General features: G+C 39.6%; 1 protein-coding gene across 1 annotated transcript; it reads left to right on the forward strand.

Moving 5' to 3' along the window:
• Nucleotides 1-5,731: 5,731 nt before the first annotated feature.
• On the forward strand, nucleotides 5,732-10,893 carry hrh2b (histamine receptor H2b). Its single transcript, XM_040179892.2, has 3 exons — nucleotides 5,732-5,843; nucleotides 8,582-9,418; nucleotides 9,923-10,893. Exons 2-3 carry the CDS (start codon nucleotides 8,798-8,800, stop codon nucleotides 10,400-10,402), a joined length of 1,101 nt encoding a protein of 366 aa, XP_040035826.1. The 5' UTR covers nucleotides 5,732-5,843; nucleotides 8,582-8,797; the 3' UTR covers nucleotides 10,403-10,893.
• Nucleotides 10,894-14,258: the final 3,365 nt, after the last annotated feature.

Consider the following 14,258-nt stretch of genomic DNA (forward strand, 5'->3'; position numbering starts at 1 on the left):
ATTAGCTACTTGTTCATCTTCTTACAAAATTCCTGTGGTTGTACATACTTCCCCCATCCTTACAATGTGTAGCCTTTTCAGAGCACATGTAGTCTTTAAGGAGGTTAGATAATTCCGGAATAATTTTAAAGTAGCATGTCGGTATGTAAAATAACATTACTCACATCATCACTCAGATATGCATTAACTATGAAACATATACAGTTCTGTCAAAAACGTTCATACATGTAATATGAGCTCATATAACAATATCTCCAACTGCCGCACAGTGACTCATCAAGCTGGCTGGCAGTTTGAGACTGTTTAACAACATGAAACCACCCGGCTAAAAAACTTCAATCTCCATTAATTGACATTGGTGATATTAACTTTGAATCTAATCACTCCCTGTAAGCCGAAATGATACTTGCATTGAAAGACCAATGAAACACCCAAGTGGGCAGCTCTAAAAGCATGCAAGCCTCAGCCACTTTCAGCTCATTATTTTGGTTGACTGGCCCGTCTGGTTGAGGTCCATTGGCTCTCCCCAGCCCCTGAATGAAAAGACCAAGGGCAGCTGCCTGCTCACAAGCTCAGAAAAGCAGCAAACACTATGTGTGCATAGAAAGCTGTGAGGGAGGTGAATCAGTGTCATCAGAAGTAATTAAAATGTTTTTAGTCCATAATACTCGTGTTATTTGCTTCAAGTGAAGTGGAAAAATCTCAATCTAATTCTATTTAGGAAAAACACAAAAACTCTTCTAAAATCAATTTACAGCACACATGGTACCATACTATGACACATCACACTATAAAATCACCCTATATCATGACGCATCACACTCTACTTTTACATTACATACAATACATACAATTTGAAGCCCAAACTCAAACTGCAATACCGGACAGGAGTGAGGCCACATCGGGGGAGGAAGATGGGATCTGAAGCACCTGGTTGTGGAACAGTTCTAATAAGGTGCAGCATTTAGACACAGAGTAAGTCTATATATTTTTGAGCTTTTTCAGTCTGGACCAAAGCGTTGGATCAACCGATAGACAACATTGATTTACTGCAAAATTAGAACACACTGTCCTGTAAAAGCCACTGGTGTTGATTTGCATTTTCTTGCATTTCTGCACCACAGCTGTATGTGGCACCAATGATTCATGCTTTTAATCCAGTTGAACATATCGTCCTAATCATTTGACAACACCGTGCTGCATCAAATCTTACATAAAGTTAAGTAACAAGCCATTTTACCGGAAATCTTTCTGCCAACAAGGATCCACTTCTTTTGAGATTTAGAAAAAACTGAGCTAAATGTAATAATTATTGCAATTGTAATATTTGTTCAGGCTACACTCACCGCATGTGAGACACTTTTAGACTGGACCAACTCAGTTCCACTGCAATGCTTTCGCCCCAGGGCTGTCAGAAATGTTTTAGACGAAGCACTGCAAATTGCCCTGTTATGCTTCTTTCCAGTGAAGTGTGAACAGCTACATCTACATGACGCTGATGAATTCAATTGTATTTCTTTTTACGATTCTTACACTTTTAACGTGATTGCACGGCAAACTGAACAGACTCAAATATCTGGTGTTGATATGAATTTAAAGATGTTGCGGTTTGCAATCTGTTTAAATATCTGTGAACCATTAGTCTGAGAATGGGTGTCAGCCTCTCATGCGTAAATGAACTCTGACGGTGTCATCGTAATGATGCTTTAAACTCTGAGATGCACTATCAACTCCTCACCTTGCTGTCACACCGAACGTGCTAATTGGTAAATCCTGCTTCTCCCCAAGGAAGAATGAACCCTCATGGATTTCAACAGCAAAGGACCAGAAAGCCCTAATTACTCATTATACTTCATGCAAATAGTTGTCCTGGTCCTACATTTGGTGAGACTAACCGCTGTTGGGGTATTTGGGATATTTGCAATGCACAGATCTTTAATCCCTTGATCTCAAACAAAGTAGCCGACTTGGCAGTTTGAGAACTTTGTCCGTCCTCTGCATCAGTATAATCAATTTGCTTTGGAATTTTGTTTTTGTAAAATTATGGCAGAGGAACGTTTTGTTTTCCAACTTGCATTTCCTGCTGTAAAAATGTGTTCTAGATGTTTAAACGCATTAACTATTTTTAGCTCGTAGTCCCTGATTTAAATACACCAAGCATTTGTGCATATCCATATAGCATTATTAATATTGCTACAGATTTTGAAAGATATTTGTTTTCTGTTTTTGTCAGATGACTTTTGACAACAAGAGTAGTAAAGTAAATGATCTTTGTTGTGCCTTATGCATCTTGAGAATTTTAACTTTGAATTGGAAGACGCACAACTACAACAAACTGGGTGAAAAAACATTAAAAATGTTGTTTGAACGTTAAAAGAATTGTCCTCCTCTTACTTATTGTACCTTGTCTTCTAAAGCGTGTAAAAGTTGTGATGTGATTACTAAAATGCGATTTCTATTTCTTTCGTGGGCTGGTTGGATGAACACAGTGGTTTTGCCACCAACTGAGTATCACATTAGCAAGTTGTAAACTTGGGACAGTGCACAGAATTTGGCAAAAAAAAAATCCAAAACTGTGTCAAGTTTTCAGTTCCATCGTCAGTATTTGTTTGTCTGCCTATTGTTTTTTTTTTCTATACTAACATGTAACAATTTATTCTTTGCCATTTTTATCTAGCAAATATAAAGAGTACAGACTCTTCCCTGGTGCTCCATATGGAAACATTGCTGCCAGTTTGATTTCCAGACAGACCTGATGACGCTGTGGCAGTCTTCCTCGGGGACAAAGAGGGCTGAAAGACGGCAGAGAAGGGCGGATTGAGGTTCACTAGTGCGCTTCCTCCCTGGGTGGAGTGTCCTCCTGAGGGGCCGAGCAGTAATCCGCTGAGATGTCAGAAATTAGCTTCCCTGGGATGGAGATGAATTATGACAGAGCACGATGGGAGCACTGGCTGGATGTCTTTACGACAGAGCAGGCTGCCTGCCTGGGGCTTGAACGTAGTGTGATTTGTACTAATAATCTTGCATAGCACAAATAACTATTTAAATTCTGGTCTGTATATCGTGGTGCCTGGCCTCCAACGTGTTAAGCACTGTTTTGAGCCACATTAATGAGAATAATAAAGCTATTTAGAAGCAGTGATGCGTATGTATATATATATATATATATATATATATATATATATATATATATATATACGCATCACTGCTTCTAAATATATATATATATATATATAGTATATCACGCTTTCAAATTTTTATATGTAATTTATTTTTAATTAAATAGTCTTCAGCTTGTTTTCTTAAATAAACATAATGACGGGTCATGGAAGCTGTGATCTGGATGTAGGAGACTACTCCGGATACCACACGCTCAGTGATGAGTTATGCATCAACAACTCAATAAAGACGTTGTGATAAATGAATGATGTAAAATGTGCAAACGCTGCTGTCTGGCAGTTTGCCCAAAGCAGACATGCTAAAGTAAATGTTTACCCTGTTGGCCATGGATAGTTCACTCTGGTAACATCTCACAGATTTTTTACAGAGGATGAAATGTCTGTGTATGCCCACACCCCATTACAATGTCTTCACTGGAGACTCTGACAACCAATTTTGAGATAATATCAGCCAGGCCTTGTGGTTCTCTATTCGATCTAGACGACAGCTCTGATGATGGAAGAAAGCTCGCATTTGTCAGTGCAACACGAAGCATGTCAGATTATCGGCCTTGAAACGGTGAAAAGAAGCTTGTTATTCCGAAACATCACTTGAGGCTGACTCACGTCCTGTTAGGGCCCCACTGTGAATGAGGATGATTGACAGATAACACAGCTGGGAGGTCTTTTTAATTCCCGTTATTTGTCCGGAAGAATCGCATTCGGCGTCCGGGTAAGTGTAGAACAGCCTGTTTGGCCTGAAGCACACACGTACGCATCACTGGCATACAAAGAATACTGGTATACAAACCACACTCGCACACAAGCATGACACTTAACAGCATGATCCTTATAAGTGATTGGCCATTTGATTAAGACACAGGTCAAAACCGACCCGTTAACACAAGGGATGGTAACAGAAAGCTAACACAAGAGGAAGGTTAAAAGCTGGAGATTAAAGTGAGTTTATTTTGAAGCACATTCATGTAATATTGTGAACACACTATCCAAACTCTAGTGGTGAAGAGGTGATGGTGATTAGATCCTTCATGTTAACATTCAGAATGGCCCATGCTATACTTTGATATATCATACAATTAGGTATGCTGACTCTTTCTCTCATAATTCTGTACTTGACAATTACCCCAGATAACTACGTCCTTACGTCCAGCAGGTGGGAGGCAAGAGTCGGATTAGTTTCTTCTCCATTCAGTCGTAAAGTTTGGTATTGGCACCAAAGCAGTTATAACATAAGGATGATATTGGTGTGTATTTTTTACGTGAATGGTATAGTTTCAGAACTGTTATTTTGCTTGTTAAAACTGAATAGAAACACCGGCCGCGATACTGAAGCATCTACGCTGTCTACTAACCGCTAACTTCCTAAATAATTTGGATGAAGCATTCTTAATTTGCTTTAACTACCAACAGCCCCATTTCAATAACTTTTGTAATTAGAATAATCTAAAACAATTAAGTAATTTAAGCTTCACATCACATGAAATAATACAATGGTGTGGTCCATTCTTATTCCCTTGTATTTCATTTATTGATTAACCTCTGGACCGCTGCATCGGAATGAGTTCACTTATTGCTTAACATTCTTAATGCTTAATTTGCCTCCGTTGACCTGGTCGGTTTTCTGAAGCGCGGCGCCCTGCTATTTCTAGTTGAACAAATATTCTGGCCCGCCTCTTTGATTCTCAGGCCTTCTCCCTCCCTCATGCTCTCCCTAAGTAGGAGAATTTATGGCTCCCTCATGGATTGATAACATTAACATATCAACAAACACGCTTCCTCTCTTAACCATCATTTAAGAATGCAATTACAGCACCATTAAAATGCGGTTTCTTTTGTTTAATGTGGATATACTTTGATATTAATATGTGCGTTTGTGCTAAGAGTGTGTGGTACTATGCACAGGTTTTCAGTGCTCGATAGGCTGTATGCGACAGGGCTGCCTGGAGGGTAGAATTTGGACTCTCTTGGTTAAAGTAAATCCTAACGTAAACAGCCACGACAGGCCAAAAGGATGAACTGGTACATTTGAATGCCATAGAAATATTCAATAACTAATAAAAATCATGATGCTATCACAGTGTAACTAAAGCAAAACTGATCCTAACTACGCCCTCGCATGATCGTGATTGCTGGACTGTTTATTGTTTGTATTGTATCAACGTATTTTTCCAAAGTTAACTTCCAAAAGTTTCAATGTCTACAACTGACATCATTTTAATTGAATTATTGAAGTGTATCTGAGTAAGGTCTGGCTCACCTTGCAGGCACTGAAACCTTAACCATGAACTTCTTAAGCAAATAGTAGAGGCCACAAAGCACGCCGTGAGGACATGATGAATACAAATTGTGTGTTTCATTTAAAAATATACTTTTAAGCGCCTTTACATTTTAAAATACTCCCGTTTTAAGAGAAAATAGAAAATACAATAGTAAAGCTACAATATGCACTGATGCAGTAGAGTACACATGTGCACACATGGGCTACATGTGTCTGTCGGCACAGAGACGGGGAGGGGAGAGAGGGAGAGAAGGAGAGAGGGAGGAGATAAAGGGAGAGAAAGGAATAAGTTCACGCACAAGCAGGATCAAGGAAGCAGAGGAGACAACTCATGATCTTGGAAAAAGGTTTTGGATCAGACGGACATTTAGGACGAACCATGTGAGGTGAGTCGGCACAGTTGTAGCAATGTTATCTAGCTGATAATAGAGGGCCTCAAGGTGGAGGATCCGTCAGAACTACGTTTTTGTATAACCCAGAGACAATGTGCATCATTTGGATGTGTTATTTAACAGCTTGTGGTTTCACTTTAATTGTTCTAAATATTGTCTCAGGTAAAGGCTTCCGCCTTGCATGAGAAAAGTATGGTGATGTTTGTCACTCAGTTTAAACCACGTTAATCCTTTGAACATTGTGACCCGTTCATATGATTACCACCAATCATGAGGGAGTTGTTGAGTTGTCAGATAGAGAGCAATTAAGTTCATGCCTCTGATTAGATCTTGTGCTACATGTAAAACAACGCATCCTGGATGGGCTAATGGAATAAACCTTCAGTTTTTATTAGATTAAAATGTAATAAGCTAACTGAGGGATGACAATTCAACAAAACAAACGCACTGTAGGCAGCTTGCCTAAACTAAAGGATACCACACCATATTGTTTGCCTACATTGTCGTTGTGTTTTGAGACATTGTTGTCTCATACTGTTGACTCATCCACCTCGTGGGCTGGACCTAATGTTTTGACCGTGATGCAGGGTTCTTTATATTAACCTCAAATTGATTTTCTTTCTATGTTGTCTTTATCTGACCTTTGTGAGCTGACATTTATTCTATTATATCCATCAGCTGCCAAACAGAAACATGATGTCATATGTTAATTGATAAGACAAGAAATAGATATCCTGTTCATTGCGCTCACCCAAAGAAAAGTGGGGCATATACATGTAGCTTTTTCAGCCATTTCTCTTTCACGGTCTGGTGAAATAAGGCACGTTAATTATGCAATGAATTGTAAAATGATCTCAGGCTTTCAATGTGGTACTATGGAGTTCTCCTGTTACCTTAGTCAGAATGGAGGCACAATGAAAGTGGAGTCAAACATGGATTGTATTTAAGTTTAGTGGAAAATCCTCTCTGACTCTTTCCAGCCAGTGAAGCCTGGTCCACGCTGCACCAAACGGGAGCAGCAGGCAGACGCCGCTCGATCTAAACTCAGTCAGTGGTGAACAAACAACGTCACCATGGAAACAACACGTGTTTATCCCAGGGGGATTCTATTACTATTACTGAAAACATTAGTTATCTGAATGACATAGCTGAAACGATGGCTACTTTAAAGGGCCAATACCTTGAGGAAACAAAATAGAACTGAGACGATGTTGTGCACAGTCTAAATTCTAATTAAATCTACTGGCTTTGAAATTATTGAAGGTGTTGAAACCATATCTCATCGTTGGGAACGGTCATTGTCAATAAAAACTCCTAGAAATGTTTGCACTTAGTTGTGGCGCTATCTCAAAAAGTCCTGTATGGTAGATTTTTTCTTTAAATTTTCCTTTACAGATATCAGGTTGTAAAATATCACATTTTGGCCCCTTTCCATCCTCATTAGATATCATAGCCTTGACCTAACCTCTGTTGCAATGACAACAAAATTCTTATGACATGCACCATTTACTTTTTGGTTTCCTTGTTTCCTTGTTGAGTTTTTGGTCTCTTAACACTGTGTGTTACAAGTGTGTGCTAGTGTGTGTTTGTAGGTGCCTGACGCAAAACTATAAACGTGAATGTGCTAGTGTAGAGCCAGTGTTTGGTTTGTCCAATTCTTGGCTACTGTAGAAACGAGTCTCCAAAGATCTGAAGACAACCTGTTTAATATGTAGAAATAAACAGTTCATTCTATGGTAACAAAAACACAGCGATTCGTACTTTCAGGTTAATATGCCCGAAAGAAAATATAATTTAGCAAATTTATGTTATATTTCTCCCTTAGTCACACTAACAATACACTGTTCCTATAACATATTGTATTATGAGTTCATTTTTGTGGAAACTTACGCACTACACGCAGTCAATTAGATTAGAAAATATATGTGGGGAGGTTGTTTTAATAATAATACAAGATCTGGTTCTATTTTAATCATACTTCATCAAATAGATTTGACTACCTTCCTAATCTCCTCCACCCTAACTTTATATCCGCTGTTCAATGTAAACATTCAGGTCATGCTATCTGTCGTACACAAGAGATGATATTGTGTTTGTAAAATATGCCAGATGCTATTGTCTCTTACTGCAAATACAATACCAAACTCACTTCACTATCATAAAGATATGCATAACATAATGATAATGTGCCTAACAGGAGACAGCTGGTGTGTTAAACAGAGTCACAAGAACAGAACATCTTTGCTGCATTGAGGATGTTGATTTAATCAACTCGGGTGTGCCTAGAAACTTCACAGAGTTTGATTATGTGTGGATAAGATAGAGGGATGTGGTGGATAGTTTGTGAAAGCTACTAGGAGTAAACGTGATGTTTTAAAGCTTGCCTCTGCTTAACTTTTTTATTTTCTTTATAAATGGGATGGAAGTAGGTCTGTGAACATTTCCTTTCCACCTGTTTTGATACATTTGCTGGCACACATTTTGCTTCAAAAAGTGTATCTGTGTAAAATTTACTACTCATTTACTCAAGAGATTACGAGATTAAAGGCGTGCTACTTAGGGAATATATACCGTACCCTACTATCTGATTTACTGATTTATTTTGCCGTTACTTTTTCACGCATGTGTTGCTTTTATTAGACAACATAAAGCTGCAATTTTCTCTTTTATTCCTTTGAAATACACAAATGTTTTTTTTTCAAGTAAAATATGTTGTTCTTGTCCTTCCACAGGGGAACTGTTCACGCCCCTGGCACCTGGGAGAAAGAGGGATGGCTAGGAAGCGCTTTGAATGTGATCTATTCCCGAATATGACCACCATCATGCAAAGGAGCCATGCTCAGAATTGTCTGATGTAAAAGTGAACTGGCAGTGGATGAACATTTCACCCCCTAAGAAAACAACAGCAGCACTGTCCACCTGCCCCAGTGCCTGAGGAGCAGGTCACCATGATCTCTACCGCTCTGCGCTTGTTGGTCCTGGTGTCTTTCATCATCCTGACCATCGGTGGCAACGTGCTGGTGTGTTTGGCGGTGGGGCTCAGTCGCCGGCTGTGGCGCGTCGCTAACTGCTTTGTGGTGTCCCTGGCGGTGACGGATCTCCTGCTGGGCCTGCTGGTGATGCCGCTGTCTGCCACCGTGGAGCTGGGCAGCGGACATTGGCCCCTCGGCGGACCGCTCTGTAACGTCTACATCTCGCTGGATGTCATGCTGTGCACATCCTCCATACTGACCCTGGTGGCCATCAGCGTGGACCGATACCTGGCCATTTCAGCTCCCCTTAGCTACTCCAGGAGGGTTACCCCTCTGAGGGTGACACTGGCCATGATCGCCATCTGGGCCTTGTCACTAGCGGTGTCCTTTGTGCCCATCCACCTGGGCTGGAACACGGCGGACTATAGAGTGCAGCACATGGACTGGGGAATGGGGGATGACGACCAGGAGGGACTCTACTGCCAGTTTGAGTGGAGAAACAACTATGTTCTCATTTATACCTTTGGCTCGTTTTACCTGCCTCTGCTGCTTATGTGTGGAATGTATCTTTGCATTTTCAGAGTGGCACGAGAACAGGTATGTGTTTATTTCATTTTTTGCAGAACATGCACAAGTGGTACATAAAAGGTCGTAATTCACGGCATCCTTATCCTCTCTTTGCATCTGTCTGGCCGCTACTTTTGCAACAAAGTCTGTAAATAAAAACAAAACGTAAAAAGAAAAATTAAGGTAAAATAACTTATTTCAAATGGAGCTTCCATAAAAAATGAGAAAAATATTTAATTTGTCATTATCAGCATAATATTTAAATTTACAGTTGGACTGTTAATTTACAGATAATATCTTTATTTTACAGAATTTTGTACAGAATTAAAAAAAAAAACAGGAAAACTACTACTGTAAAAATTAAATTTTCCATAAAATTAGGATCTTTTTTGTGTAGGATTTCATATTAGTGATGTGCATGTTGCAGAGTAATATGTTCTTGTTGCTGGAATAAAAACCTTTCCTCATCAGATGAACGAGTAAACTAATCTCATTTTCTATCTCTCCAACCTTTCCTCAACTGATCTTTTTAAGGTGCGGCGTATTCGTGCTGCCACGCCGTCCTTTGCACGCACAGCATCAACTGCAGCCATAGCCCGGGAGCACAAAGCTACAGTGACCCTGGCAGCTGTGCTGGGGGCCTTTGTCATCTGCTGGTTCCCCTACTTTACCTTCTTCACCTGCATGGCCATAAAGAAAACGACTAACCCCCCTAACACACTTAACTCCATTATCCTGTGGATGGGCTACTTTAACTCAGCGCTTAACCCCATCCTGTATCCGGCCTTCAACAGGGATTTCCGCAGGGCGTACGGAGAGCTGCTTCGCTGCAGAGGACTGTCACACAGAAAACTGCAGCTCACTCGTCTGTCTGTGCGTAAACAAGTGACCTTGACTAATGGACAAAGTGTTTGGCAACGCTCTGAGAGGCATGCAGACACGGTTAATGAAGAGGCCGAGGGGAAGAAACTCACTCCACACGAGATAAATGGTATCCCTGATGTGCCACGGTGAAATGCCATCGACATGCAAACAATATGCAATTTATGTAAATCTAAAGGTACGACATGATGAATAAATACACAGCTTTTTTTTTTGTACAAAAAGTAGTTCATGAAGCAAATCCAATGTGCATGTGCTAATAACAATAATGATGGATTCGAGTCACAGTACTATGTGAGCTTATGGCACAGGTTTATTTTGCCTACAGCAGTGGAAGTCAAAGTAAAGATCAGCCAAGAGTCGAGCAGAGTGGAATGAATGGATGACTAAGTAAGTTTTGTAGCAAGCTGCGTGGAGACAAAGGTGGTTAAAAGTTTGTACATTATTTATCCTTTCTCTCCTCCACACCGCCAGTGAAAGTGAATAACTGACCAGCATGGGTATTTGATATGTAACTTGACAGATCAAGTGTGTTTTAGAATTTGTGCATAGCTGCCATGCACAAACCTGCAATTATAAGGACGACCAGTTGCATTAAAGAAGACACATGATTCACAGTGAAACTGCTCCGAAGACTTCTGATTTATTTGTGGGACTACCGTACAAGTACCACATTGACATAAAAACTTTAAATAGCTTGGTATTAAAATGCAATTACATCTTTTTTCACTGGTATAACAGAAGTATGACAAAATAAGAGCAATGTCAATGTAGTTGGCTTGAAAAAGACTTGACGGGAAAACAGTGTGTTTTTAAACTAAATAATTTCTTCATTCAAAAGCAGACATTTTAATTAGTTTTTTGTTATAATCCAGTTAGTAAAATTGAATGAACCGGTAAATAATTTCACTTGCAAATAGCCTTTTAATATATTGCAAACACTGTACTTTATGATATATAATAGTATTGTTTCGGCTTTATTTGTTAGTTGCTTTTAGATAGATGATTTCAGAATAATTTCAATAGTTTTGTGCAGATTAAAATGGTTTTCAAGCACAAGCACTGTTAAAGCACAGTTGAAAGACAAGGCTGTTGCAGCAGAGAAAAGGAATGAAATTCTATTGGTACGAATCCATGACCTCAAACTCACAGACGAGGCGATGCTGCTGCGGAGAAGAAAGTACATCGCACATCAACAGAAGGTTTTAGCCTGAAAGTGTGACAACCCAGGTAAAATTAATTAATTGTTTAGATGCCGCAGGACTTCTGTTTGATTAAAAATAACATCTAAGTCAAAGACGTGACCTTCCTGTAGTCGGCATTTGTTGGCTCAGTGACAACAAGACTTCATAAAGTGTCGTCTCACTGCCAAGTACCAGCAATCGCTAAGTCCTGTAACATGTTGACCTAAAAAGTTCTTAACGCCCGAAACACATGAACCCCCCCCCCCCCCCCCCCCCACATCTGCTCTTCTTGAAGCAAGAAAAAAACAAAAATGTTAGTTCTGTGCCTGGAAAAGTAAAATAACAGGAGCTGCTTCCGGATGACTTTAGATAGCCGTCCCCATAGGGAACCAATGACACACAACGTGTGCACACAACACATGTGCAGACTGAGTTAGAAGACTTAAAGATTAACAATGCCTCTGTGTGCGTCATTGTGTGCTTTATGAAATTATATTGCTGGCTAGGAAGTGTGTTAATTCAATATTGTGCTTGCCTAAGCCCTGGTGACCGTGCAATCTACCGTGATCTGACAAGTCTCTCATTTACAGTATATTGTGGTTATCTCTGTTTACTCTTATTACCATTCCTATCTTTATCTTTATTGAGCAAAGATGAATAAAATCCCACCTGCTGAACAACGAGCAGAATTTTATCTCAATGGAATATTTTTATTGTTTCGGTGGTTGTCTGTGTGCAAACAGCTATTTATTTGCTTTGCAGAAGTGCAGACAGTTCACCCAGATACGTAGTAAAGGGTTTGCAGTGTTTCAGGATATGATCCAACAGTAAGGATTCATTATGCTTTTAGGATACCGTATCTGCGTCAGTTGTGACTACAAAGAGAATTATTTTCTAACTCTTTTAAACACTATAGATTTAAAGAAACGTGGAAAAAGTATGTCATTCTGATCAATGTGCTTACAATAAGAGGCAAACAGCCTCCCAAAAAAACAACATCCATGTTGTGTGCCAATTCCAAAGAAAAAGTACCGCCCCATATCAAAAGAGATAAGTGTCACGGTTTGGGTTCACGTCCTGTTTTATTTTGTAGTTTTCTGCCACTCGTGTCCCCGGGTAACTTCACTTCCTGTCTTGTCCTGTCATCCCCTGTGATTGTCTGACTGTTTCCACCTGTGTCCAATCACCTGCACCATCCCAGTGTATTTAAGTGTTGTAATTTATGTGTGTCTCTTGTCCCTTGTCGCGTCATTGTTAACTGTCGGAGGTCCATGTCTGTGTGTCCCTGGTTCCTGTGTGCGTTTTTTGCCACTTGGCCTTTTTTTTGCTTTTTTCTTTTGCTTTTGACTATTAAAGTCTTTTGTTTTCTTGAAGTTTCTTGCGTTTGAGTCCTGCTTACCACGCCCACCCCCGTGACCATAAGTTACGAATCCCGACATAAGGAGGTAAACCTTCCATGCACAAGACAATCAACACTTCAGTTGTATATTTAGTTTAACTCACTATATTTTCTGCAATAGGATAAACAACCATGAGCCACGCAAAAATTGCTAATTCCATAATATCCCAATCTTTCAGTAATAATGGGTGCTGATCATGACGTAATTCAATCTCCTACTAATTTAATGTGAGGAGCCCTGTGGGGAAATTCATGTGGGACTTACCAATAAATAACTTGTTAATGTTAATGGTTAAATACCTGTTACACTTGGGACTGCCAACTGTGGTTGTTCTATTCCGTCTTTTATTTTGTTAATCAAAATTCTTGGTGGAAATCAGTTCTTTGGCGTTGTGTGTGTGTGTGTGTGTGTGTGTGTGTGTGTGTGTGTGTGTGTGTGTGTGTGTGTCACTTTTATGAGTCTGTGTAATGTCCACAGTGTGATTTTTTTATATTTCATTATCGCCACGAGGTGCCAGCAAAGCCCATATTGCTTGAAGTCTCGTACTAAATTCACAGGGGAGGAATTGCTAGTAAATACATTCAGTGTAAAGATTTGGATATAATTGTTGATTGCAATTTACCAATGCATGGCCGAGAGGATGTTATTAAAGTATCCCACTACACAATCGCAATATACAGTCAAATCACAGTACATAGTCGAAATGCAACCAAACACCCAATCAACTTTCCATTCTTTCATGAGCAACTGCATTTGCCTTTGAGACCCATCGTCACGGAATAAATACGCCTCGTGTCTTGTGTCTCTATGAGGTCAACAACGGCCTATTTCATTGTGGACATGGCAGTAATCACTCTGTCCACCAGATGGCCCAATAAACCCGTTTTTAACTCTACAAATATGGTGATAGTTTTTTTAAGGATTCCCTAAAATATACACTGATGGCATTATAATTCCCAAGACAGTACCTGTTCATAGAATGAACGAAAGGGATGTACTGACAGTTTAAGAGATATATTTAATTATTTGATCATTAAAAAGGTAATTCAACTAAAGAAAAAACCTTCATACGTGTTACTGTTGGATCGCGAGAATCAGCTTTGAGTTTGGGTGTAAATAAATTAGGGTTAGGGTTAGCAAAAAAAAACTCAGGGTTTCTTGTCTTGAATGTAACTGTGCATTGTGAAGGTGGAAAGGTTTTACGTCTTTTCTCTGTTGATCAAGCGGTGATGACAGAGGTGATGCAAGAAAAAACAAGGAAAGGAAAGGAAACAGTTCATTATTTAGGACTTTTGTGTGTTCTATATTTGTATGTTTAATTATTCCTTCTCACTGTAATGAGAAGCAAGCGCTTCAATAACCTCATACACTATGCAACTGAGTAGGTGGTAAGGTGGGTGGCGA

This window comes from Gasterosteus aculeatus, chromosome 7 (assembly GCF_964276395.1).
Source record: "Gasterosteus aculeatus chromosome 7, fGasAcu3.hap1.1, whole genome shotgun sequence".
Classification (NCBI taxonomy): Eukaryota; Metazoa; Chordata; class Actinopteri; order Perciformes; family Gasterosteidae; genus Gasterosteus; species Gasterosteus aculeatus.

Coding starts and splice junctions, on each gene's coding strand:
- hrh2b (XM_040179892.2), top strand. CDS start 8,798: ATGATCTCTACCGCTCTGCGCTTGTTGGTCCTGGTGTCTTTCATCATC. Junction 9,419..9,922: donor TCAGAGTGGCACGAGAACAG/GTATGTGTTTAT, acceptor GATCTTTTTAAG/GTGCGGCGTATTCGTGCTGC.